The 26,976-nt window shown below is 44.8% G+C and overlaps 2 protein-coding genes and 1 long non-coding RNA gene across 4 annotated transcripts in view; 1 reads left to right on the top strand and 2 right to left on the bottom strand.

Moving 5' to 3' along the window:
* Nucleotides 1–15,991, bottom strand: part of TTC4 (tetratricopeptide repeat domain 4) — a 39,421-nt gene extending 23,430 nt beyond the window's left edge. Inside the window, exons 1-5 of one of the 2 annotated variants that reach the window (XM_067726276.1) lie at nucleotides 15,806–15,991; nucleotides 15,035–15,152; nucleotides 13,490–13,651; nucleotides 9,911–9,988; nucleotides 8,347–8,471 (exon numbers count right to left, since the gene is read on the bottom strand). In XM_067726276.1, the coding sequence (XP_067582377.1) occupies nucleotides 8,347–8,471; nucleotides 9,911–9,988; nucleotides 13,490–13,651; nucleotides 15,035–15,152; nucleotides 15,806–15,916 (594 nt within the window). In that variant the 5' untranslated portion in view covers nucleotides 15,917–15,991. The remainder of the gene's footprint in view (nucleotides 1–8,346; nucleotides 8,472–9,910; nucleotides 9,989–13,489; nucleotides 13,652–15,034; nucleotides 15,153–15,805) is intronic. The other variant, XM_067726277.1, reaches the window with a different exon arrangement.
* A 79-nt stretch (nucleotides 15,992–16,070) lies between these two features.
* LOC137218769 (uncharacterized) lies at nucleotides 16,071–25,980 on the top strand. The gene is made up of 6 exons (XR_010940845.1): nucleotides 16,071–16,210; nucleotides 16,497–16,620; nucleotides 21,011–21,104; nucleotides 22,325–22,439; nucleotides 24,933–25,041; nucleotides 25,663–25,980. It is a non-coding gene; the product is annotated as an uncharacterized lncRNA (long non-coding RNA).
* MROH7 (maestro heat like repeat family member 7) overlaps nucleotides 20,245–26,976 on the bottom strand; it is a 50,238-nt gene continuing 43,506 nt past the window's right edge. The window contains exons 22-24 of the mRNA XM_067726275.1: nucleotides 23,180–23,282; nucleotides 21,023–21,085; nucleotides 20,245–20,489 (exon numbers count right to left, since the gene is read on the bottom strand). Of these exons, the coding sequence (XP_067582376.1) occupies nucleotides 20,245–20,489; nucleotides 21,023–21,085; nucleotides 23,180–23,282 (411 nt within the window). The remainder of the gene's footprint in view (nucleotides 20,490–21,022; nucleotides 21,086–23,179; nucleotides 23,283–26,976) is intronic.

Raw genomic sequence — 26,976 nt, 5'->3', positions numbered from 1 at the left:
GCCAGCACACCACAACGAAGAGTAGTCCCCGCTCGCCGCAACTAGAGAAAACCCGCGCGCAGCAACGAAGACCCAACGCAGCCAAAAATAATTAAATATTTTTTTTTAAAAGTTGACAGAATGGAGATGAAAGTTTATATAAATTGGTATATTTAAATGGGCTTTATGTAAGGTGGTTATATCCCTTCTGCCTAATTATATTGTAGGATAGACATTATGTCTCACTGGGGAATGCTTCCCCTGCCTATTTTAAGACAGCGTATATAAATCTGCCCCTCAGACAATATTAATTAAACATCCTAAAAGAAACCAACAAGGCTACCTGAGCCCACACTATATGAAATAAAACCTGGGAGTTAATATTCAGGGGCCAATAAAAATAATAATGGAGATTTTTGCTCTGGGTTTACCCTATACACTCAGAAAGACAGCCTTGGTTGAATGCCTTGTGCAAACTTTTGAAGGCATGATAAATTGAACCCTAAAGTTCTAGAACACAGAACTCTTAATTTTCAGATAGTTGGAAATTTTCTCACTGATATAAAAATGCAAATTAAAGAAAATATAGTTCGGCCAATCAATCTTTTAATATCATTTAGGTAGCAGACCAGTTCTTTAGAGAATTTAAAGCAACTGTCTTTGTGTTGCAAACCTCTACAAATCAGAAATGTAAATACAGCCCACAAACACCTGAGACTGAGCCTAGTTAGCTCAATCAGGTAAAACCTGAAACCAAATGAGACAAAAAGGCTCTTTTAAACTCAAACTGCTGGAAAGGCTCCCTCACTCAAAATCTAACTTATAGCCTCCTTAAGGGATTTATCAAGGACAAATATAAACCTTAAGTCTTTTCCACACATAGTATAAGCCTTAGTCATCTGAGCAAATAAATTTAACTTATTCCAACTGCTATTTATAAACTAGTAAGTTTATAATACCTGATTCATAACTACATGTTAAAGCTATGAGATCTCTAGTTTTGTCTGTTTATATGTCTGTGTGTACATTATATATACAAGATGTATCTACCTCTGGAAAATATTATCAAAATTAAGTTTATAAAAGAGCTCATTTAATTGACTTAAAAGTAAGCACTTACAAATTAAATTTTTCTAAATATAATGGAAACTGGCCAGAATGAGTTTCAGGTTCACATGACCTAGGAAATATTCAATATTAAATTGTATCTGGTAATAGAGCTAGCCTAAGCTTGTTGGTTTAATCAATATAGACATAGACATACCTTACTTTTATTGTACCTAGGTTAACTAAGTTCATGTTATTTCTGTTGCAGAGTTTATCAGCAAGAAAAATTAACTTGGTATTGTTGACTGAAAAAAATGCACAACCTAAAAGTTGAGAATTATGTTTTATTTGGAGGCCTTGCTGAGGACTTAAGCCTGGGAGGCAGCCTCTTAAGTCCCTGCTGAGGACTTAAGCCTGGGAGGCAGACAGCTCTAGGAACTGCTCTGAAGAGGTAAGGGAGGAGCCAGGATATATAGTTTCTACATAAAACCAGGTAGTCAGAACATCGAAAGATTACTGTTAAATAAAAACAGACATCTCAAGTTAATGAATTTAACACTTTTCTATGTATGGGAAGATGCAAGAGTCTGGGCTCACTGAAATCATTCCTTTGATATATATGTTATATCTTAACTATCTAGGGCCAGTATCCTGTTTTTTCCTCCATCCTGAATCCCCTCAGGGTGCACAGCCAGGGGCAGCTGCAGTGGCTGATGGCTTGATGGCTGCAACATCCTCTGTTTACTGATAATGGCAGGTGACATTCTTCATCCGCAGTATGATGATATCTTCATAAGTTATAAAATAAAGGTAAATGAGACAAGAGTTTACAGGTGAACTCTTAGGAATAATTATGTTTTGGGTATGTCTATCTATAGTTTCTCCTGATTTTTGGTAACTTGAGTTTTGCTAAGTTAAATTAAATGATGAGAATTCACTGACTATCCAAGTCATTTCAAATAAAATACTGGAACATTAATTGCTAAACAGGTCTAAACTTACCTACTTTTGTCTCCTTACAAGAGGGAAACTAAAGATGTCTGGGTTTATTAGACATGTCTTGTACCACATTGAGGAAAGAAATTATGCTACAAGATATATGTTTCTAGAGGTTCTAGAATATTCCCAAATTTGCCAATCAGGAAATGCTAGTATAACAAACAGTTCACAATTACTTGCTGCTTGTCAGTTTTGCTAGAGATTAAGATTTTTAAAGGTTAAAACTGTAATATGTAATTAAAGGCACTAAAAACAATAAGGGAAATGTTTCAGTATGCAAGTAAAGTACAATGTGTGTTTTCAGCAAAAGAAGGTATGAGGAATGGAAATACATTTTAAGGGGAACAAGTGATTTTGTCCTAGAGCTGGTTGTTTCTAGATGGAAAAATAAGGAACAAACTAATATGGATACAGAAAGTTGTGGAAGGTTTGTAGAAAGGAAGCCCTGAAAAAGGAGTTTTGCACATGGTCAGGCTGGGACTAAATTAATGAGGTAAATGGATTTTGTTATTAAAAGTAGGTTGGGGGGCTTCCCTGGTGGCGCAGTGGTTGAGAGTCTGCCTGCCGATGCAGGGGACACGGATTCGTGCCCCAGTCTGCGAAGATCCCACATGCCACAGAGCGGCTGGGCCCATGAGCCATGGCCGCTGAGCCTGTGCATCCAGAGCCTGTGCTCCGCAACAGGAGAGGCCACCAACGGTGAGACGCCCGCGTACCGCAAAAAAAAAAAAAAGTAGGTTGGTGCAGGACTAGATTTGGTTCCTTTCTCTATTAAGAGAAAAAAATTTTCTTGGAATACTGTTTTTGATAACAGATTATATGGGTTTCTTTGCCTTTAGGTGATGTGTATTTCCTTTTGAAATCTTTTTTTTTTTGTCTGCATTGGGTCTTCGTTGCTGCACGCAGGCTTTCTCTAGTTGCGGCGAGTGGGGCTACTCTTGGTTGCGGTGTGCGGGCTTCTCACTGTGGTGGCTTCTCTTGTTGTGGAGCGCAGGCTCTAGGTGCATGGGCTTCATTAGTTGCAGCACATGGGCTCAGCGGTTGTGGCACGTGGGCCCTAGAGCACACGGGCTTCAGTAGTTGCGGCATGTGGGCTCTAGGGCACGCAGGCTTCAGTAGTTGTGGCACTCAGGCTCAGTAGTTGTGTCTTGCAGGCTCAGTAGTTGTGGCACATGGGCTTAGTTGCTCCACAGTATGTGGGATCTTCCTGGACCAGGGATCGAACCCGTGTCCCGTACACTGGCAGGCGGATTCTTAACCACTGCACCACCAGGGAAGTCCCTGTTTTAGAACTCTTTTGTCACTTTGGTTAAGTGAATAAGTATTATTTCACAATGACCTATGGTCCTATTTGACCAAGTCAAACCTTTTAAAACCTTTTTGATATTCTTGACATACTTCCCAAATATCTAATTCTAACTGAAGTTCTTTTGACCTCCAGCTAACTCTGGGAAGCTTCAAAGGAACCCTGAGGCATCTCAGAGGAACATTAAACTAATTAGGTTTATTTGGTATGTTAAATTACTTGAAAAACATTGTCAAGTGATTGGAGATAAACCTTCTTAGATTATGCTGTGTGGGTAAATGTTAATATAGATATTCCAAATTTTATGTGGAATTCCTAAAAATCTGATTGTCCTGGTATGTTATCAGTCATAATTCTAATTATTATCTTAAAATGTTGTATGTCACAGAAATGACCAAGTTTCTTGTCAATTACATTGTAATCAGATCTTTAACCATGCCATTTTAAGTCTTTTGTCATTTACAGACAATCACTGTTTTACTTTGATGCTTTTATAAAATGAAAATCTTCAAGAAGATTCACAAGGACTTTGAAAAATATTAATTTCTGGTAACTTTTAGATCATACCACTGAAATGGGTAAGAAATTACAAAAGGGGCTTCCCTAGTGGCGCAGTGGTTTAGAATCTGCCTGCCAACGCAGGGGACACGGGTTCGAGCCCTGGTCTGGGAAGATCCCACATGCTGCGGAGCAACTAAGCCCATGCTCCACAGCTACTGAGCCTGCGCTCTAGAGCCCGTGAGCCACAACTACTGAAGCCCACGCACCTAAAGCCCGTGCTCTACAACAAGAGAAGCCACCACAATGAGAAGCCCGCTCACCACAGCGAAGAGTAGCCCACGCACCACAGCAAAGAGTAGCCCCCACTCACCGCAGCTAGAGAAAGCCTGTGCGCAGCAACGAAGACCCAATGCAGCCAAAAATAAATAAAATAAAATAAATACATTTATTTAAAAAAAAAAAGAAATTACAAAACTCTAATGGAAAACCCAATGCCTCCATCTAGATCAACAGGACATAATTACATGGGACTGAATGAACTGATAAATATGATTTATAATTTTATGACTTTTTCTGAAATATACCAGCTTTTAATCTTGGCTTTCCAGAAAAGCTTTCCTCTTATGGCAACCATGACCTACAACAAATTGAGAAAGTATACCTTTCTAAACAAAGATGAAACATTAATTTTTTTCTCTCTACCTGATTCCTCCTGCATTTGGCTTCTCCAGCTGGCTCCCCTGTGGACCTGATGGCTTACTGTGACAATATTACAACTAGCTATACTAACCATTATTTTAACTTGCTCTCTTGTTGTTGTCAAATTATTTATACCTTGTGCCTCTCTTTGCTGCACTACAACGTTATTAATTTACTAGCTATATTACTTATATCCTGTCTGTTTTATAAGATTGTTGTCTCTTGCATTACCCAATGTGTAACCAGGCCTCCAACAAAATTAATGATGGTTAAACATCTTGAGGCAGTTGATCATATATACAACTCTACACAGAATAATTGTAATAGTGCAACTCTAGATATGGGAAGAAGCAACAAGGGAAAACATTTCCTGAATAACAGACTAGTAAGACAGGCAATCCAAAGAATTTAAGATTATCAGTAGGACCTGATCCAAAATTAGCACATTGAGTAGCCTACCAACAGGCTCTCTGCCTGATCTAGGAGTGAGCCTTCCTAGCGCAGTGGGAAAAAATTAGTCATGAAATGCCTCCCAAACACTGGTCGAATTTATGATCAAGAGGAGGCACTGTGGACAAAGAATGTAACCTGCCATTTCAGTAAACAAAGAATTTTGTGGGCATCAAGCCATCAGCCACTGCAGCCACCCTGATGGTACATCCTAAGGGATGCTCAGCATGGAAAAAAACAGAATACTGGTCCTACAGTTAACGTGCATATCAAAGGAATAATTTCAATAAGCCCATCTCCCCATATAGAAAAGCACTAAATTCATTAACTTGAAATGTCTGTTTCTTTAATTAGCAGTAGTCTTTTGATGTTCGACCACATGGGTTTTTTTTTTCCCCTATATCTTTGCTTCTCCCCTACCTGCTCAGAACAGTCCTTCAGAGCTATCTGAGAGGCTGTATCCCAGGCTTAAGTCCTCAGTAAGTCTGCTGAATAAAACTTAATTCTCAACTTCTAGATGGTGCATTTTTTTTCAGGCAGCAGTTCTTAGAACATATTTTAAATAGGTGGTTGAAAGTTTTTTACCTTTTAAGTCTCATGTCTGGGCTTCCTCAGGGACAGTTTCTGTTGATTTTTTTTCCTTTTCTTGTAATTTTTTGTTGAAAACTGGACATTTAAAATAATATAATGTGGCAACTCTGGAAAGCATATTCTCTCTCTCCCCTCCCCAGTGTTTGTTGTTGCTGTCACTATTGTTTGTTTAGTGACTTTTCTGAACTAATTCTGTAAAGCCTGTATTCTCTGTTATATGTGACTACTAAAGTCTCCAGTTAGCTTAGTGGTGAGATAATGACTGGACAGATTTCCCTAAACGCCTGGAGCCAAAAAGTCTCCCAGTCTTTGCCAAGGGGCTCTGCAGTCATGTTTGGACAAGGATTCAACAATCACCCCAGCAGTTAACAATTCAGCCTTAGCCTTCATTTCCTGCTGGCACAAAGCTTCCAAATCAGCCAGAGGTTAGAGCTTAGGACATTCTTAGATCTTTCCTGAGCACATGCATAGCAAGAGCACATATGTGACCTTCTAGATTCCCAGGAATATGTTGGAGCTTTTCAAAGCCCCTACAGAATCTCATTCCCCAGCTTTTCCTTTTAAGTTTTCTGGTAAGCCTATTATTTGCCTCAGGGGTTTTCTACTGCATCAGGCAGATGCAATCTTAAATAACTGCCTCAAATTGTTTTTAACAAATGCCTCCTACACCAACACTCTGTGAAAAAGCTTTTCCTACTGGGATAGCTTCAAGATGTGTCAAATAAAAACAACTTGTAAGTGGGATCTTCTAGATGGTCAAATAATGACAATCCTCTGGGAATGGGGCTTTGAAGGAGCTCTAATCCTGTTCTGCCTCTGGTGGCTGCCAGGCTGCTCATTTTCACCATGATTGTGGGCTGTTGGCTTTCAAGGCTACTATGCAACTAGGGAGGGAGGAGATGGGGATAGGGCAAGATAAAAATGCCACAAAGCTTGCTGTTCTTACGGAGGTTCAGCCATTTTTCTTGAACAAACACTACCCAGATTGCTGCAAGCCTTCTATTCATTTCAGAGTTATGGAAAAGTTGATTGAGCATTTTTGTCCATTTTCCATGGACTTTATGGAGAAAATTTTTCCGGGTCTTTAGTTGGCTATTTTTGCTGACATCACTTCTCTTTACTGATTTATCTACTTAAGTCTATCAGTTACTCTGAGAGAGGGATGTTGACATTTCTACCTATTTATACATTTGTCTCTTCCTTCTGTGAGTTGTCAATTTTTGCTTCATACATTTTGAAGTTCTATTATTAGGTACATACACATTTAGAATTGTTAAATATGCTTGATAAACTGACCCTTTCATCATTAAAAAAAAAATGCCTTGCTTTATCTCTGGTAACAGTCATTGCCTTGAAGTCTATTTTGTCTGATCTTAACATAACCATATGGGTCTATTGCTCACATATACCAAGCACATGGGAATCCAAAATCAATTTATACTCAGATAAAAGGGTATAATCCTGATACTCTGCAAGCAATGTCACCTATACCTAATGTCAAGCTTTTGGGCCCTGAAATCTCCCTTTAATTATACTGCAGGACCTAAAAGCTTTCATTTAGGTCGAACAAGGGTTTTTCTGCAGATAAGCTCAGCGATGGCCTTCCACAGTAGCCCTCTTGATCTTCTCTCCTGTGTATACCACTCCTAGAAATTCTGGCCCACCCCTAGTTGCCTAGGCTCAGAATTCTGTTATTGAGCCATGTGGGTCCACACATATCTACTTTTGTAGATATGACCAAAATGACCTCTGACTAACTTATCCCTGTTCAGGGCCAGCTCTAGGCTCCCTTGGCACTGAAAATTCCCATTCCATAGTATAAGCAGTGAACCTAGACCAGGAATCAAGAGAACTCACGTCTGGATTTGTACTGAACAGACTTGTGAGGCAATAATGCACAGGACTAAGAATGTGGACTCTGGGGCCAAACAGCCTGACTCTGAAGCCCAGCTTCCCCAGTTGTGTGACTTGGGCAACTTCCTGATCTCTCTGCTTTAGCTACCTCACTAGTGGAAGGTGAATTAGAATACTGCCTCTCTTACAGGACTGTGTGTGGTTCAGATGGATTCATGTAAGTAAAACTTTTTAAATAGCACTTGGAACATACATACAGTAAGTGCTATCTAAATGTTGGATTTTTTTTTTTGGTAGTGTTGGCAGTCTGTTATTACAGACTACAGAGTTAATTTTATCATCACTGTTGCTGTTATGTGCCAGAAATGTAGCATTTCATGAGCAAGTTATAGGTGTCTTAATGCTGGGAGTTATACAGTATTATAGAAGCTTAAGATTTTGCTTAAATGTTTAACTGTCCTTTCCCTTCCTCTCTTTCAATAGCTATACTCAGTGTGCAGACTAGACTACGGCACTAATCTATTTATTCAAATCATAATAGTCATAAATTTATCAAGTACTACGTATTCTTCCTTGCCTCTATCATATTATAATTATTTATGTACTTGCTTGTTTACTTATCTGTATCCTCCAGAGTGCCAAGGGTAGGGACTGATTTTGGGTTTTGTTTGTTTTTGTTGTTTGGCTGGCTGTTGTTGTTTTGGCTGATCCCACACATGGCTTGTGGGATCTCAGTTCCTGACCAGGGATTGAACCGTGGCCCTCGGCACCAAGTCCTAACCACTGGATAGCCAGGGAATTCCCTGGGTTTTGTTTTAAAGAAGAAAAAGTTTACAATGACCCAAGATACAATCTGGGAAATGCTAATTAATTAATTAATGCTAATTAGCAAATGCCAATTGGCTGATTTTGCCACCAACCTTCAACTTGTCTGCTTTAGCCCTCATTTCCAGAAGCTTCTTCTCTGTGGCATCTATCTGCAGCCCCTCATCGCACCAGTTCACAGCCTCGACATAGTTTTTCAGTTCCAGATGGCATAAGGCACCTGTAGAACCCAGCACCCTTAGTATCTGTGGACAACAGGCATGGGAAGAGCCATCCTTGAAAGGGACCCCCAACCTTAACCAGCTACCAGCCAGTACCCTGAAGGGAAAATGGATGATAAAGACCCTTGTAGTACATTCCCCAGACAAGGAAGACTATTTCTTGTATCTTAGATCAGAAAGATTTCTAGGGCCCATTCAGCTCAAAACTCCTGTAAGCCTTTCTGGTATCAAGGACTCTTAAAGTAGGGAAGGCTACAGCTTAGTGGCAAAGAACACAGTCTTTGGAATCAGACAGATCTGGACTGGAAATCTGGCTGTCATTTACCAACTAAACATTAGACAAAGGACTGAGCATCCCTGAGCTTCAGGTTCCTCATCTATAAATGAGAAGAATAAAGTTCATCTCAGATGACTTTCTTTAAATGGAGAGAGAAAGCAGAATTTGTCTCAGTCATTCACAAAAGCAATGGCAAGACCAAAGACATTAGGTCTCTCCTAAAATTGTTCTTGATGGCTACCAGTTTAAGCTGCCTCTCCTTTAATCATGTTTTTTCTCCAGTTAGCCTCTTTGGGCTTTCCACAGAATTTAAAAATATCAGAACTGTAAGGGCTTAAATGTCAATAGAATCCAACCTGATCTTCCAGAGATGGGCATACTGATACTCAGAGTGGGTGTCTCGCCATGGTCACATGGTAAGGTAAAAGTGACAATTCAATCAAAGTACAGACTTCCAGCCTGTGGCAAATTCCACAGGACTATACTCAATTTACTTGCCCATCTTTGTTTAGTACCTCCTTTCCCTACAGCTGAAGGACCTAGATCTACTCAAACCCCCTAACCATGATTAATGAAGCAATAACTTTGATAAAGCATTTTAAGTTGGTCATGAGGATACAGAGATTAATATGTAATGAATAAATTAAAGTTTACAAATCACCTTTGAGCTTCTCAAAGAAAAGGTGAAGTATAAAAGTAATAAAAGCACTATTATTACACACAAAGGTCAGACTACAAGAGAAAAAATAATCTGGGAACATCTCAGCATTAGAGTTAGCAGCCAAAGTCCCATAACTTATCTTTTAATTAACATTAACATGGCATTTGAAGATCTTGCCTTTCAATCAGCTAGTTTGGAAAAAAACTTAGAATGTGGCTTTTAAAACTGCTTTATTTTAATTAATTTTACCTTTATTAATTTAAAATGAGGAGTTTCAATTTCTCTACAAATTCTTAAAACACAGAGGGTTGGATTATTCTCTGGGGAATTCTTTTAAAAATGGCATGTTGCTGTTGACAAGGACTTAATATCAAGATGGCAAAAATAAGGTGACTTCATTAGTATCTTAGCACCTTCATATCAAAGCTTAAAATACTTCTGGTGCAGTGCATGCCAGCTTTTCCACGATGACAATCATACTGCAGCTCTACAAGACTTACCTCTTACTATTGCTTTCAGGTGGCAGGGTTTTAGCTTCCTGGCCGCTGTCACATCATTGAGAGCAGAACGAAAATTGCCTAACAAAACACCATTTAGTAAAAGAGAAAACACGTTTTGAGATCAGATTACTTCCAAAATTTTGTGTGTAGAAACAAAAACACTCTTGGACAATCTTGGAGAGATAAAAATCAGAGCAACTGTTTATATTGGGTTGGCCAAAAGGTTCGTTCGGGTTTTTCATAACATCTTACAGAAAAACCTGAACGAACTTTTTGGCCACCCCAATAGAAAAAAATAAAGTTGTGCTCATCAAGCACCTTAGAAATGTTTACAGCATCAGGCAACCCACCGAACAACTATAAATGGCTAGTAAGCATATGGAGAGATACTCAACATCACTAATGATTAGAGAAATTAAAATTAACATGAAATTGGTAAAAACTAAAAACAGATAATATCCAATATTGGTGAAGATATGGAAAAAGGACACTCTAAGAGTAAATTAGAGAGCATATTGGCATGCACTTTGTACGTACACTTTGACCCAACAATACTCTTCTAAGAACTGATCCTCAAAAATGCTTGCAAAACAATAAAGATGTTAAAAAAAAAAAATGCTCGCAAAAAAACAAAAAAAATGCTTGCAAAAATGTAAAAGGATAAATGTAAAAGCATGTTAACCACTGCATTACTTTTAATTATGAAAAGCTGGAGATAACCTAAATACCCTCAATTTAGTAATGATGAAATAAATTATCGTAAATCCATACTACTAAATACTATACAGCTATTAAAAAAAGACAGTTCTGCATGTAAAAGCATGATAGGATGTCTGTGCTATATTATTTTAAGTGGTGGGTCAATGTGTATAGAAGCCCATCTTTATAAAACAAACCAACCTAAATATACAGACACAGGTACACACACATATATATTTGTAAGTGCATTTAAAAAAGGTGTGCAATCATACACACTGGTTATCCAAACTAGGAGGCATGAGATAGACTTTCACTTTCTAGTTTATACCGTAAGTATTACTTAACAGCTTGGTATTTACCTATTAATTTCACTTCTAAAACTCTAGCCTGGGGGTCAGCAAAATTTTTCTCTAAAGGGCCATATAGTAAATATTTCAGACTTTACAGGCTACATATGGTCTGTTATACATTCTTCTTTGTTTTACAATCTTTTAAAATTGTTTTACAAGAGGTCAGGGATCCAGATGTGGCCTGTGAGTCATAGTTTGCCAAATCCTAAAGAATAACCAGAATTACTGGAAAAACTTTATCACTAACTTTGTTCATTTTTGCATTACTTAAAAAAAAACCTAGGGCTTCCCTGGTGGTGCAGTGGTTGAGAATCTGCCTGCCGATGCAGGGGACACGGGTTCGTGCCCCGGTCCAGGAAGATCCCACATGCCGTGGAGCGGCTGGGCCTGTGAGCCATGGCCGCTGAGCCTGCGCGTCCCGAGCCTGTGCTCCGCAACGGGAGAGGCCACAACAGTGAGAGGTCTGCGTACCACAAAAAACAAAACAAAACAAAACAAAACTTAAAAGCAGCTATATACTCTACAACAGCAGAATAGTAAAGCAAATAGTGTAAACCCTGGTATGTCCATATGATGCAACTTTATGTAGCTATTAAAATAGTATTCACAAATAATTTAATGACAGGTGAAATTGTTTATGTTATAAAATTAAGTGAAAAGAACTGAATACAAAATTGGAAGAACAGCATGATCCTAACTATGGAAAAAATACATATAAGAGAAATCCAAAAACTTCTGGTAAAAGGCAGTAGACTGAACACATGCAGTTCAACCCCTACCACTTCCCCTCTGCCACAAAAAAACCATAAATCCACAGAGACAACAAGAATGAGAACAACAGAGAACACATTTTAAAGCTGGAGAACAAAGAGACACAGGCTAAATGCCTAATTAGGCTTGAGAAAACTGACTTCTAAGCCAGCAGAGGGAAAACTCAAAGCTACCAAGCTATACTGTAGAACCCACAAAGTACTCAGGACTAAAGAATCAACAGCACCAGGTACCTCCGGAAGCGTGGGTAAAGGGGTCTTCCATTTAGTGTATTCTGAATCAAACTTGATTCCACATCCTAATGCTAGCACTGTGTACCCTTCAACAATTCATTTTACTACATTTATTACTACAGTTTCTTACTCTGCTAACTAGGGATAAAGCTGTTAACCTCATTTATCTTACATAGCTGCTATAAGGTCAAGAGGGACTAAAAAAAAATGTGAAAGTGCTCTGTAAGCCATACCAGTGACATCATTTAAGGAATGTCTCTGAATATTACACATTTGCTCCTCTGGTTATCACATTACATGCAGTTTTTTCTTTCAAGGTGTTTTTGGTCTTATTAGCCCTATACATGACATTCTTTAGTTCCCCAAGGAAAGGAACTATGTAGCTCTTATTCACAGTGCAGTGCCTACACACAGTAAATGCTTTCTATTTACTGACTGAATAGATAAATAAATTAAACTCCTTTAGGGAAAGGTCAGGTCTTAACTCACTTCTGTGATGCCAGTGCCTAGCATGGAACAAGAACTCAGTTTGCTCAATGAAGAAAATGTATTCCTCCAGAAGTTAGAAGAGTGGGTTTCTAGTCAAGGTTCTGGCACTAACCAAAGGGGTCGCTCTCTGGGCCTATGTAAAATGAGGGGGCTGGTTGGCTCAAATAATCTCTAAAGTTCTAAAGGAGAAGACAGCTGGAGCGGCCTATGATTAGAAAGAAACTCTGCTCCAATGGTGACAAGTCCCAACAGACTTATCCCAGCTAGACTTGCAAGGCTTATTGTCTACCAGCCCCTCAGAAAAGGCTGAGGTCATTCCCAGGTCCTCTCTAAAACTCTGTGATAAGAAACATCGGTCTCATACGACCAAGACTATAGTCACGAACAATAATGCGACCCAAACAATTAATCAGTGTTTCCCAAAGTCATGTCTGCAGAACAGTCCTGCATGTTAATAAGTGTTACTTGAAAAGGGGGCTTATAAAACCTGAGGATCACAGGGTAAGGTTCTTTGCTGTACGTTTTCTCAGCATTAACATACTAATGTGCACTGCAAATCTCCCATGAAGAAGCAGCACCATCCAAATTTACTTGTTCAAAGAATGTTTTACTTCAAAGGTCCCACAGAATACTCTTTGAGAAATTCTCCCTTGTATTAATACAGTTTCTCTCACACAAAGAACTCTATTGCCTTAACCCTTCTAGCATCTTTGAGAAGAGGCCAGAAAAAAACTTTTTTTTTAGAGAGAGAGAGTAGAAGCATTTGGGCTCAAAAATTCCAGATCATACCAACTCATGTATTAAGGTATTTGATGTTACTCATTTGGTTCAGACAGTAAGAATTATACAACCTACCTGGTTTCCCTTTTCACCAAGTCTATCTAGAAAAGCAGAGTTCAGTTACAGTAAGCTATCTTGGGCTTCTGGGATAAGCAGCTCCTCTTCGCCGACACTCTCAAACCCTCCACTAGCCATCATACAGTTGTTTTTATCATAAGTTAATTTTTTAGAAAGTACTAAATAATGGAATAAATTACCCAGATAGTACTGTGCTGCTGCCCGGTTGGAATAAAGAACAGCATTCAACTCAGGGTCTGCACATTTCTTCTTTAATCCTTCAGTGTACGAAATCACAGCTTTCTTATAGTCTTTTTCTTTAAAGTAATCATTGCCCTCGTCTTTAAAGGTCCTGGCCTGTTCTGCAAAAAAGAGAAAAAATGATCACTATTTCCTATTTTTTAAAGGGCTCATTAAAAATAATTCAAAATCATGCAATAATGTAATATATGACAAACAAAAACAAGAAACCAATAGGGAAAGAAAACTCAAAAACGAATGCTATAAAACTGGGTATCACCATGGAGAAATAAAGTCACACATACTTAACTACAATCAATTCCAAATACTTTACAAGGTAGATTATTCAGTGTTTACGAAAAAAAAAAAAAAAAAAAAGCATAAAGGAAAAAAGTATACTTATCCTGGGCTTCCCTGGTGGTGCAGTGGTTGAGAGTCTGCCTGCCGATGCAGGGGACACGGGTTCGTGCCCCGGTCCGGGAAGATCCCACATGCCGCGGAGCAGCTGGGCCCGTGAGCCATGGCCACTGAGCCTGCGCGTCTGGAGCCTGTGCTCCACAAGGGGAGAGGCCACAACAGTGAGAGGCCCGCGTACCGCAAAAAAAAAAAAAAAAAAAAAAGTATACTTATTCTAGCTCTTGAAGAGAGGACTCTTTTTTTCAAATATTATTTTGCTTTTTTCTTATTTATTTGTTTATTTATTTTTGGCTGAGTTGGGTGTTCGTTGCTACTCGTGGGCTTTCTCTAGTTGCAGTGAGCGGAGGCTACTCTTCATTACGGTGCACGGGCTTCTCATTGCGGTGGCTTCTCTTGTTGCAGAGCACGGGCTCTAGGTGCGCAGGCTTCAGTACTTGTGGCACATGGGCTCAGTAGTTGTGGCTCACGGGCTCTAGAGCACAGGCTCAGTAGTTGTGGCACACGGGCTTAGTTGCACCGCGGCATGCGGGATCTTCCCCGATCAGGGCTCAAACCCATGTCCCCTGCATTGGCAGGCAGATTCTTAATCACTATGCCAACCAGGGAAGTCTGACAGGACTTTTTTTTTTTAAGTACAGAAGAAACGGGGGGAAATTACACTTCTGTTTTTGCGCGTGTTGTTTGAGTCCCTGGAATACAAATTACCCTCCTCAACTTAGCAAAAGCCTACAAAATTGTTATAATTCAGTTAAAATTTCCCACCCAGTGAAAGCCCACTCCTACCTCCCCCACCTTTAGTATTCCAACAGCACCTATAGTTACACGTTGGCACTTATCACACAGGTTTGCCCTGATTCTTTAGGGCAGTTTGGCTATCCACTGGAATGTAACCTTTGAGGGCAGTCTCATTCATTCCTGTATCCCCAATGCCTAGCATTTAGTAGGTATCCAAAGAAGTATATTTGGAATAAATAGTGACAAGTTAGCTCGGGCTAACTACTTCTTGTTATCCATCAGAAGCTTTCTGACCCACACTTTATCTCAATTCAATGGAGGAGCAAAACAAATGTTAGAGTCATTGAAGATACCTTCTGGAGATCGCTCTTCATCAAAAATAATTGACTGGAGGCAAGCCAAGTCAGGATTCTCCTGGGGATCAATTTCTGATGGCGCTTTCTTCATAAATAAGGGGATCTTTTCAAATTCCTGGAGGTTGTTAAGAGAAGAATGAACTACATAAATAGGATTTTCCACTGAGTACATCCAATTCCATGTCTCTACATCAAAGTTTTCTTACTCATCATAATTTGCAAATCTTCATGATTGCCCCTCTCTCTCCCTATCCAGGCCCCAGTTTCCCATGTGTAAAACAGAGTGTAGAATAATCCCTAAAGATCTTTCCGTTCTCACGTTCTTATAAGAGTGGTAGTAATCACCATCAGTTGAGCGCTCGTATGTTCCTGGCACTTTACCCACCCTCTCACTTCAGCTCTGCCACAATCCCACGAGATTGGTGTTACAGTTAGAGGAATTTTACAAATGAGGGGATGGGCTCAGATAGGTGAAATTAACTGACCCAGTATTACAGCCAGTACGTGGTGGAGTCACAGGTTTCTGACTCCAAAACCTGGACACCTAAACGTACTGGCAGCTTAAGAAGACCCTCAAAACTTTTCGGGGCCGATTTTTAACACTCAAGTAGAAACCACCTTTCCGCTGGCAGCGGCAGGGCTCGGAGGTGAGGGAGGCGCCTCGGCGCCCTGGAGGCCCCAGGAGTTCGAACGACGCGCGCGCGCGCGCACACACACACACACACACACACACACACACAAACTTGCGGAGACCCCGGGCCCGCTCACCTCCTCCCACTGGTCCTCGTGGAACCCGCCGCGGTAAGGCTGGCTCTGGAACTTTTCCAGGAACGAGTCCATAGCGTCATCAGAGGCCGCGTCCTGCTCCTGCCGCTCCATGTCAGCTCCCTGGCTCTCCTGCCACGGTCCAGACGCCGAGAATCGCTCGACAACTTCCGGCGGCGTGGGTACCCTTCCTTCAATCTTCCGGGCTGCGCCGGCCCTTGTGCCTCTGGTTCCGCCTTTTTTGGGGCGTGGCCGACCGGACTCCACCTCTCCCCCGGGAAGCACCGGCCCCGCCGCGCCCTCCCGAGTACTTTTGGGGTCGTGGGTTCAGTCAACCCATAGTTCCTAAGCTCCTTCCGTGTTCCGGGCCTGTTCTAGTCGCTGGGTATACAGCGCTAGGCAAAGCAGGTAAAATCCCTGCCCTCTAGGAGTTGATTAGGTAGAGGAGAGAGACAGACAATAAACAAATAAGATGTGAGAGCTTGTCAGGTGGTAGCAAGGACTATGGAAGAAAAGTTTTAAACAGGGTGGGCAGGCATTCAAGCAAAGGAAGAGGCTGGGGGTTGTCTGCGCAAGAGCATTACCCATGGAGGGTACAGAGAGGGCCGGGCTCGGTGGTGCAGCAAGGAGTGTGAGCAGAAGGTAGGTGGGAGGGATAATGGGCTGTGAGTCTGAGTGTTTGGGTTTTCCTCAGCGTGCAGTGGGACCTTCTGGAGAGTTCTGAGGAAAGGAGTGATGTGCTCACACTCTGTTTCTGAGGTGAACCATCTCTACCCTCAGTCCCCACAGCTGAGATAGGAACAAGGCCTCCGGGCCAGGTAAGCCTTCCTGCAACCCCTGGGTTACCCAGCAACTGGCTGCTGGGCCCTGAATCGGGTGCTACAGTCTTGGCAGCTCACAGCCTAGTCTAGAGGGAAAGACAGGCAGGTGGCAGACCAATCTAAACCCCAGCTGGTCACAAGCCTGTGCAGTGGAGGCGCAGAGGAGTGGGTGTTCCCTGGGGGGTTCAGGGAGGTTTCGCAGAGGAGTGGGTGTTCCCTGGGGGGTTCAGGGAGGTTTCACAGAGGAGGTGACACAGACCTGGGAGCAGAGATGAAGACTATCTCTGCAGATGGATGGGGGCTGAAGGGAAGTTGGGCATTTTAGGCAGTGGGAGCCCATGTGCAGAGACACGCGGGTGGGCCACAGCCTGCATGCTGGCTACCGCAAGAGTTAAGAGGAAGGCCAGCAAGGTGGGTGGGGGCCAGAGGGCCTGACTGCCCTGTAGCCCTTTATCCTGCAGAGGACAGTGAGCCACTGACAGACCTATGGGCAAATTTGTCTTAGGAAGGCCTGGGTTGCCAGGTGAAGGATTGATGGGGGAGTCTGGATTAAGAGATTGACAAGGAGAATGCTGGTGAGAGGCCAAGGGAGAAAAGAGATCTGACGCCCAGAAGCAGAGCTGGCAGGCTTGCTCATTATTTGACACGAGGATGAGACAGACAGCAGGGCTAAGGATGACACGTGGAGCTTTCCAGGGTCAGGACTGTGTCCCTGGAACCTCACCCACACCCAGCAGAACACCTGGTCCAAATGCTCCCTTTCTACCTCACCCACACCCAGCAGAACACCTGGTCCAAATGCTCCCTTTCCTCTAAATCCAAACCTCCTTTTCCACACTTCCTCCTCTAGCCCGCTCCCTAAGGATTCCCTTTTATTCTCTTTATTTATTTTCCCTTCCTGAATACAGAGCCTACAAAGTCTTTCTGCTTCCTTTTTTAAATGTGATTCCTATAAAATCCTGTACGATTTTAGGTGATGGTAGGGAAGGTTCAGAGAAGGGATGTGCTCTTTGACCCTTCCAGCTCGAGACTACTTGGGGGCCTTGGCCAATAATTGAGCCTATCAGACTCCTTTGTGCTTCAAGACCACCCAGACCCAGAATAGGTGGCTGTTATGTATCAAGGCCACCAAGACCAGGATGCTGGCCAATGAAAACGGCCGTGTCTCTAGGTGGAAAGAGCTCAAGCATGGGAGTTGGGAGGCCTTTGGGATCCACACTTCTATTGCTTCCTGGCATGACATTGGACAACACCCACCGTCTTTGAGCCCTGTCCTCATTTGGAGAACGTGGGCAATGAAGCCAACCTGCCTTCCCCTTAATTCCGTATGGCTACTGTGAGATTCAAATGAGGCAATGCTCGTGAACATTCTTGGCAATGGACAAGGTTATGCAAAATGACCACCCCATTTCCTACTCTCTCAGGCCCAGAATCCTGATGGCCTTGGCCTACATTTATTAGAAGATGACTGTGTGGTCAACTTCGTGGGTTCCTCATCCCCAGCAGGAGCTTAAATGTAGGTGACCCTCAGGCTTACGTCTCTTCCTGCTCTGCACACTCACCCAGGGAATCTCAGCTCACACCTGTGCACAGATGAATCCCAAATCTGTTTCCATCTCAGATCCCTCCCACGTGCAGCCAGCACCTGGGGGCGGTCTCCACTAGCATGGCAGACAAGCCCCTCAAGTTCACCATGTCCAGACTGAACTCACCCCTCCCCCAACCTGCTCCTGGTCCTGAGGGATGCTCAGTGGGGGATGCCATTGGCCTAGTCATCCACCCAGAAACCTGGGCACCATCCTGACGTCTTGCTCTGCCTCCTGTCATCCACCAGATTCTGAAAATTCTCCCTCCTCAATCTCCCACAGGTCCAGTCACCCTCTCCATCCTGCACTGCAGCCCAGGCCCCTTCCAGGCCCCGAAAGCCTCTAGCCGGGTCTCCCTGTCTGTGCTCTTGTCCACCACCCCCCGACCCAGCACTTTCCCTCCATTCCTGCATGAGCTTTCCTCCTCTCTATTTTCTGATTTATTCCATTTAATGCTCCAGAGCCCTCCTCCTTTCCCACTCCTATCACTCTAATGTGTTTTAATGGACATTTTCAGTTTGTAAGTATCCTCGCAAGATGCAACTTCTTTTGTGCATATGTTTTAGATAGTTTTTTCCCTCAGCACTAGGTTTTAGGTCCCATCCATGGTGCTACTGCCCCTAACTGCTGCATGGGACTCCAGAGTGCCCATTCACTTCCCGAAGATGGGTCCTCAGGCTGCCTCCTCTGCCTTGCACCACAGAGAACACTAAGACTTCCTCATACGTCTCCCCTTATGGACCTATGGGAATATTTCCCTGACACGTGTGCCCACGAGTGGAATTGCTGAGTTACAGGCATGCATAAACCTATTATGACTGACGAGTGACAGATTCCTGTCCAGAATGGCTACCATCTGCCCTCCTATCAGCAGTGCCTGTATGCACACGAGGAGGGAGCTTTCTAAAGCAGACATCTGCCCACATCTCCCCACTGCTTGCCTCTCCCCTTCCCACCATGCCTTCCCAGACTCTGAAGTCTTCCTCCTTAACACAGACTCCAAGGCCATACTGACCCAGCCCTTGCCCTCCTCTTCCTTCCCGCTCTGGGCTCCAGGGCACCTACATATCTGTAGTTGGTTCTTGGTCCCACGTGCCCTGCTCTTCTCCATACATGCCTGTCATATGGTCATCTTTCCAAACCCCCTGGAGGGGACGTCTCTTCTCTAGGAAGCCTTCCCTGACACTCCGACCCCCAGCTGGCTGATGTACCTCCTCTGGACTTCACAGCCCCTATGCTGCCGCTCAGCACAGCATTGACCTGCTGGGCTGTTCGTGTCTTTATATGTCTCTGATACTTCCATTAGGCCAAAGTTTCTCAACCTTAGCACTTCTGACAATTTGAGATGGACGAGTCTTTGCTGTAGGGCTGCCCTGTGCACTGTAGGCTGTTTCGCAGCACCCCTGGCCTCTACCCACTAATGACAATAATATTCCCACCCCAAGTTGTAACAACCAAAAATGTCTTCAGACCTGGCCAAAATCACCCCCAGTTGAGAACCACTGCATCAGACTATGAACTGCCCAGGGCCTGGGGCTGGGACTCATTCACATCTGTATCTCTGGCACCCAGAGCAGGCCTGGCCCAGATTAGGTGCTCAGTAAATATTGCCCGAATGAGTGGTGGCCAATTGCTGGGCAAAGACTGGAGGGTGAGACTCAGAGATCAGGATTCTGGGATATGCATGATATCATGGGGTGGAAGGGGTTCTCTTTTCCTCCACCAAAGGCTAACCAAATCATCATCTCCTTTTGTTCTTATTCTCTCCCTGTGAGGGAGGGGAACCTGAGACATCTAGCAGACTTACTGTGTGGCCTTGAGCAAGCCATACCACCTCTCTGAGCCTCAGCCTCCCCACTTATAAGATGTGGACAGGACAGACTATGCCCATCTGTAAATGTTGACTGACTCAATGATTAAGGCCATGCTCATCTCATAGGAAACATTCCGTGAGGAGAGGCAAAACACGTGGCATTTATAGTGAGCATGGCTGGGGCCATGGCCACCTCCGAGGAGGGCTGGGGGCTCAGGGACATCACTGCTTCAAGGACATCTTCAAGGAACCCAGCGCCTGCATGATCCAGGAGCGCCGCTGGTGGGAAGTGGGCAGGTTCTCACAGCTAGGGCTCCAGCGGTGTATGGTAGCCGGGTCACATGCCCAAGAGTCCCCATGTGGCAGTGGCCAAGAGTCCCGCCAGCAGCTGGCCAGGATGCTGTCCCGGGCCTGAGCCGCGTAGATGCACACTGATGCTTCTGGGTCGTGTCTCAAGGTTTCCAGAGCTGAGTTATGGGGAGGAGAGAAGTCGCTTGTTAAGACCAGGTCCACCCATGAGTCTCACACCCCATCCTTCTCCCTTCATGCCTTGGCTTTAGCACTCTGCTCAGCGTCCCCTCATCTCCCAGCTCTTCAAATTGTTCATGCCTTTTGAAGCCTGAATCAAAACCTGCGTTCTCCGGGAAGCCTTCTTGGACTACCCCAGCCTACCTTCATGCTCCCATCAGCTTCCCCAGTTACAAAATTTACGTGCTCCCTTAAGAGCCTAAACTACTTGCTCTACTCTAAATGGTTTTTGGTCTTATTTTCTGAGCCTCGTTTCCTGGATCATAGGCTCCCCTAGGGTGGGGTTGTGTGTCTGTGTCTTGGTGACTCCACAGTACTTAACATGTACTTGCCTGGGTCAATACCAGCACAGTTGGACTGAGCTAAAACCCCTGGCCTTGGGACATAACCCTTCCCTTTCCCATTACCCACTGTGAGCCTACTCGTTCCCTCACTGGCCCCTGAAATCTCACCAACGCAGGGCAGGACTTACCGGCTTTAACTTCATTCAGATGATCTTCCGTCATGATGCTCTCCATGCAGGGGACCAGGGACCCTTGAGCATAATCTGAGAGGTGAGTGCCTCCACCTCCTGACTCCGACCCCCACCTTTGGACCAGACCCTCTCAGAAAAGCTCTCCCTACCCTCTTCCAGCCCCACAAGTAAGGACACAAAAAGAGAACTTCGTCTTGACCTGGGACAGATTCCCTACGACACAGATTCCTAGGAGAGGTGGCAGGTCCAGCAGGCAGGGGTGGCACCAGGACAGGGGCAGGAGCTGGGCGGCAGCTGACTCTGAGAGGTGGCCCTAGGTGGTCTCTTCCCCAGGCTGGTCCTTAGCGTCCTTAGACTCAGGGAGGTGCTGCCTCGGCACCCCTCCTCCAGGGAGTTTGAGCCACAGTAACAGGAAGAATACCAAGTGCCTCGCATACCTTCCGGGCAAGTGGTTGATGGGGCCCCGGGAGGGGCTGAGACTCAGCTCCTCGGCCACACTGCTCAGCCCTACCCTGCTCCCAGCCTGCATGCCTGGCTCCTAAAGTACCTGTGGATCCGTGAATGAGCCGGACCTCTCAAAAGGCCCTTCCCACACTTCTGTGCCTGGTGAATTCCTATTTGTCCTTGAATATGCAGTTTAACACAGTCGCTCGTCCAGGAAATTTTTCCTGACCCTGCCGCCAAGCTAGTTAAACGCCTCTCTGGGTTCCCAGACTCTCTGAGTTTCTCTCTACTTGTGTATACTGTGCTGTATTTTACTTGTGATCCGTGAACATCTCCCACCAGACCAGGGGTTTCTTCAGCTTAGATCCACTGGGGATGGGGCAGTAGGAAGGATAGTCTCTGAGTGTATGCTTATATGCATTTTTCTAGGGAAAGTGCTCATAACTTTCTTCAGGGTCTCACAAAAAATCCATAACCCGCAGGAGGTCAGGAATCAAAACACCACGCTAGGAGCTGTCTGCGGGCAGATGCAGGTGCTACCCAGCTTTCTTTTCCCAGCACAGGCCCTGACACGGAGAAGCCTCCCAGGGTGTTAAACACCAACATTTTTAGAAGTGATTAATTTGGAGCAAGATTTAGAGAAGTCAAAATTTAAAAAATAATGTCACTCTGTGTGAGAAGGTGTCCCTGAGCCGGTCCCCACAGCCTGAGGGATTGCCCGTCCACCCCTCTGCCCCGCCCCCTGTCCTGGGCATCACTCATATGTCTCGGAACTGATCACGTTAAGAGCCACCCCTACACCTCCCCACCCCCAAACATCAGCATCACCTCCTGAAAAGTTCTGTGTTTCTCTAGGCTAAGCGCAGTGCCTGACACAGAGAAGAGGATCAATCAACGTTTGCGGCATAAGCCAATGAATGCATGCACGGACGACAGGATGGATGAAAAACTGCAAGTGAATTGGGCGAAGGTACTAAAAGAAACATCGCTTTACAAGGTGGAGGGCTGGGAACGTCATCCTCTCCAAGCCTCTCTGCAGTAGGGTCTCCTGATCCTTGAAGGGTGTGTGGATATTTCAGGGAGCGGAGGGGAGGGGGGTAGCTGAGAGGAGAAAGCATGCCATGAGAAGGGTCCTATGGGGGGACCCTGAGCGAGGGGAATCTATGGTTTTTCCCCCAGAAAGGCAGAGGTCGGGACTGTGGAAAGAAGGATGAAGGTGACTAACACTGAAGGAGTACCTTTATCTGCCAGTGTTCACACACGCAAAAAAAATTCTCATCCGGTCCATGAAGTAGGAGTTGATCCCCATCTTATTGATGATCTTACAGATCTTACAGAGGAGCCTCAGTGGGAGTAAATGACTCAGTTGGGGTCACACAGAAAGGGGATCATGGAGCTGAGATCCTAGCTCACTTTTCCACTGTGCAGCTTGGCGCCTCCTGCCGAGGTTGACAGCAAGCTCCTGCTGGGCCTGGACCCCACCGTACTCAGCGGGGACGCAGCACTTCTGCGTACAGATGCCAAGGTTGTGACCTTGGCTCACTTCCCAAGCAGTGATCTCAGAGGAGGGGACACCTTTCTAATTTATACCAAGGCCGTCTGCTGGCCAAGGCTTGCACCCAAGGGGAGGCATTCACCCAGTGCCAGAAGGGCCGCAGCTTCCTTCCAAGGGGAGGAAGCAGTAGGACTAGTTCTGCTAGGGCAGGTTACCTATGAACATGACCGAGGACTTCCGGAGGGAGGCCCTGGAACTCTTGGTGTACTCCAGGCTCTGGCTGAGGAACGTGAAGGCACTGTCTCGATGGGTGTCCACCTGGGACAAAGAGAAACCTGAGAGTGCTGGGCCCTCAGAGGGACTACCCATCCACCCCTCCCAAAGCTAGGAACGGGGACCATGTCAGGCAGTCGGGTCCTGGCTCCTTGCCTCCTAAACATCTCTGCTACCCATTCTGGACTCTCCCAGAGGCTAGGCCTCATGTTCTCTTAGCTGATTGCAACAGTCATTTCAATGGTCCTTCTGTCTTGGTTGTCTCTTCTTCCAATCCACCCACCTGCTACAGCCGGAAGGTAAGTTCTAAAATGCAAGTCCAGGGACTTCTCTGGTGGCACAGTGGTTAAGAATCCACCTGCCAATGCAGGGGACATGGGTTCAAGCCCTGGTCTGGGAAGATCCCACATGCCGCAGAGCAACTAAGCCCATGCACCACCACTACTGAGCCTGTGCTCTAGAGCCCTCGAGCCACAACTGCTGAGCCCACGTGCCACAACTACTAAAGCCCGTGCGCCTAGAGCCCATGCTCCGCAGCAAGAGAAGCCACCACAAAGAGAAGCCCACGCACCGCAATGAAGAGTAGCCCCCCACTCGCCACGCAGCAATGAAGACCCAACACAGCCAAATATAAATTAAAAATAAACATATTTTAAAAAATAAAATAAATGCAAGTTCAGCCAGAGCTGAGAATGGACATGGCATGCGAGGGACATGACTAAGGAGACAGGTTTGACCAAGGTAAAGGATTCAAGTTACAGAGCAGTGGGGAATAAACTAGAGACTTAGGAGGGTCTTAAAAGTCCTTAAAATACAGATAGGAATAGGGCTTCGTTATGCATTAGAAAATACAAAGCCAGCACTTATTCTTAAAAGGGCAATGACAAAGCAATGTTCTGGGCAAAATAGTCTGACAGTGATGTTCAGGTTGGGTGTGATCAAGTAGAAACTAGGGGGCAGGCAATCTGCTAAGAGACTGTTGAGGGAGATGAAGAGAAGTCTTATCTGATCACTCTCCTGTTGACAATCTGCATGTCAGGGAGTAAACTCCTGGGCCTGGTGGGCAAATCAGTGTCAACTTCCATCCCCACCTCCATGCACACCATGCTCCGGTCCCAGTCGTGGCCCAGCTCTCCCCAGATCTGTACCTGGTACAAGCCATTGCTCCTGACTGGAGTGCCTTTCCCTCTTTCCTTCCTGATGAGTTCCCTCTCATTCTTTGGTGCTCAGCTCAGAAACCAGCTCCTCCCCAAAGCTTTCCACAAGCCTCAGGCAAAGCTGATCCCGCCACTCTTGACGTTTCCGTAGCATGTTGCACAGCCTTTGTCATGGCACCTATGACATTGGCCTATAATTATTTATACCTGTCTCCCCCACTGAATCTGGTGTTCCCCCAAAAGAAGGGGCCAGCTCACTCAGCTCAGAGTCCTCAGTACCCTGGACAGAGCTTGGCGTTGGATGAATGAATGACTAGGTTACGGACCCCTTCTTAAAGCTAAGGCTAGAGGTTGACCTTCCTATGAGCAGAGGTGCTGATGCCTGGAGAGCAAAGAAGAGACTGAGAATCCGGAAGGGTTTAATGCAGAGGTCACAAGCTGGCAGCCCACAGGCCACAAGTGGCTGGCAGGGCAGCAGCCAGCACAGTGTTTTAAATAAGCTAAATTGATTGTTAATTAATGTCTTATAAAAATCTAGATTTTCTTGTGAAACTGGAGACCCTGGTGAGAGTGGGCTGCATGGTGAGCTGGAGCTCTCCACTGTGCTTTCAACAGAGCCTGGAGGGACTTCCCTGGTGGTCCAGTGGGTAAGACTCTGCACTCCCAATGCAGGGGGCCCGGGTTCGATCCCTGGTTGGGGAACTAGATTCCGCATGCATGCTGCAACTAAGAGTTTGCATGCCGCAACTAAGAAGCCCGCATACCGCAACTACGAGTCCGCATGCCACAACTAAAAGATCCTGCATACCACAACGAAGATTGCACATGCTGCAACTAACACTTTGTGTGCCGCAACTAAGACCTGGCACAGTCTAATTAAATAAATTTTTTTTTAAAAAAGGAAAAAAAAAATAAAACCAATGCTTAAAAAAAAAACAACAGAAAAAAAACAGAGCCTGGGTGCTCCAGGTTGTCACAGCCCTACCACCTCCACGTCACTTATAATCATAACTGCGCAGTCACAGATCATGGTAAGTATTTGAATTAGCGACCCTGGTCAAACACTTCCTCCAGGCCTTTTTCCCTCTGTAAACTGAGGTAAAATATTAGGCACTGTGTTGCAGAGGTTTTGAGCATTGTTGTTAATGGTTACTGTTGCAAAGTAACAATCTGTTACTTTGTATATTTTTCTTAGGTTGGTGGGAGAATGGGGATGCTGTAGGCCCCAGCCAGATCTCCCTTAGGGTGTAAAGGATTTATTCTCCCAGGTACAGATTGCTTTGGTGGAAGAGAACTGCTGGCCCAAAGTCATGTCCCTTCCCAGGCTGGCTGGCATCCAATGACAAGGCAATCCACAACCTCAAGACCTTCTTCAAGGGACAGAACCAGAAACTGACAGACGGCTCCGTCTATGTGGAAACCTGACCCCTAGTTCCAATGTGAGGAATCTCAGCATAGTGTTGGCTGAGACTTCCCCTGAAACTACACTGCAGCTTGACTCCTCCCACTGCCACTCCTGCTCTCTGCCCTTCCTTCCACAGGAACTGATCCCAAGGGTGCTCCCTAATAAACCTCCTGCATGCCAATCTCTGCCTCAGAGTCTGCATCCTGGGGGACGCAGCCCATAACAACAGGGAAGGTAGGTGGGACTAGATGGCAAAGCTTCCCAAATTGTATGTGGAGGAACCAGGCTGCATCCTGCAGTGCAGCATTTCACTGTATATATGGCTCTCTTCTACTGCAGGATGTTCTCAGGTGTTATCTCGAAAGGGAGTTCTGTGGTTAAATAACTTTGGGAAACCATGAATTAACCATGAAACATTTCCTCAGCACAGAACATCTCAGAGCTTTAATGTACCGATGGCACTGCAAATCCCCAAGAGGAATATGACGATGCAGTATTTCCCAAACTTATTTGTCTTGGAACTTCTTTTCTCCCCTGTGGGGCATATCTTGTAGGACTGGTGTTGCAAAGAATACACACTGGGAATTACTGTTGTAGAAAAGGGAGCCGATGGAGCCCTTCAAGCAGGGATATAATATAGACAGACTGTGTTTTAACCAGACCATTTTGGTGGCCTGAATGGGGAGTGGACTGGAGGGAATGAGATTCAAGGCTTGGGGACCCAATGGATGGCTGGACCAATGGCCCTGCTGAGAGACATCCATGACCTGAACTAAGGGTAATGATAGTGGGGAGGGGGAGGGAAAGACAGACTCGGAGGTATTAAGGATATTTAAGATTGATCAAAGGTGAAGGTGAGGGAGAGGAATAAGCCTCAGTTAGTTTTAGGTTTCAGCTTTTGGGGATCTAGAGGGACAGAGCAGAACTGACATGGGATAGGCATAAGTTCAGAAGAGATGCTGAGCTTAAGGTGTGTGTGGTTCATTGGGGGAGATGTCAGTAAGCCATGGAGAGGGAACACCAGAAGTGGAGAGAGGAGTGAGAGACGAAGATGAACTTCCAGGAGCCAACGACTCATAGGTGGTCATGGAATTGTCAGTAAGGATGCTCAGGTAAAAAGAAAAAAGAGTCAAGGATAGAACCTGCCACCTCCAACACACTCAGAAGGACCCACTGT

Source organism: Pseudorca crassidens, chromosome 2 (genome assembly GCF_039906515.1).
Source record: "Pseudorca crassidens isolate mPseCra1 chromosome 2, mPseCra1.hap1, whole genome shotgun sequence".
In the NCBI taxonomy this organism is placed as follows: domain Eukaryota; kingdom Metazoa; phylum Chordata; class Mammalia; order Artiodactyla; family Delphinidae; genus Pseudorca; species Pseudorca crassidens.
This window is presented reverse-complemented; position numbering and strand designations above follow the sequence as displayed.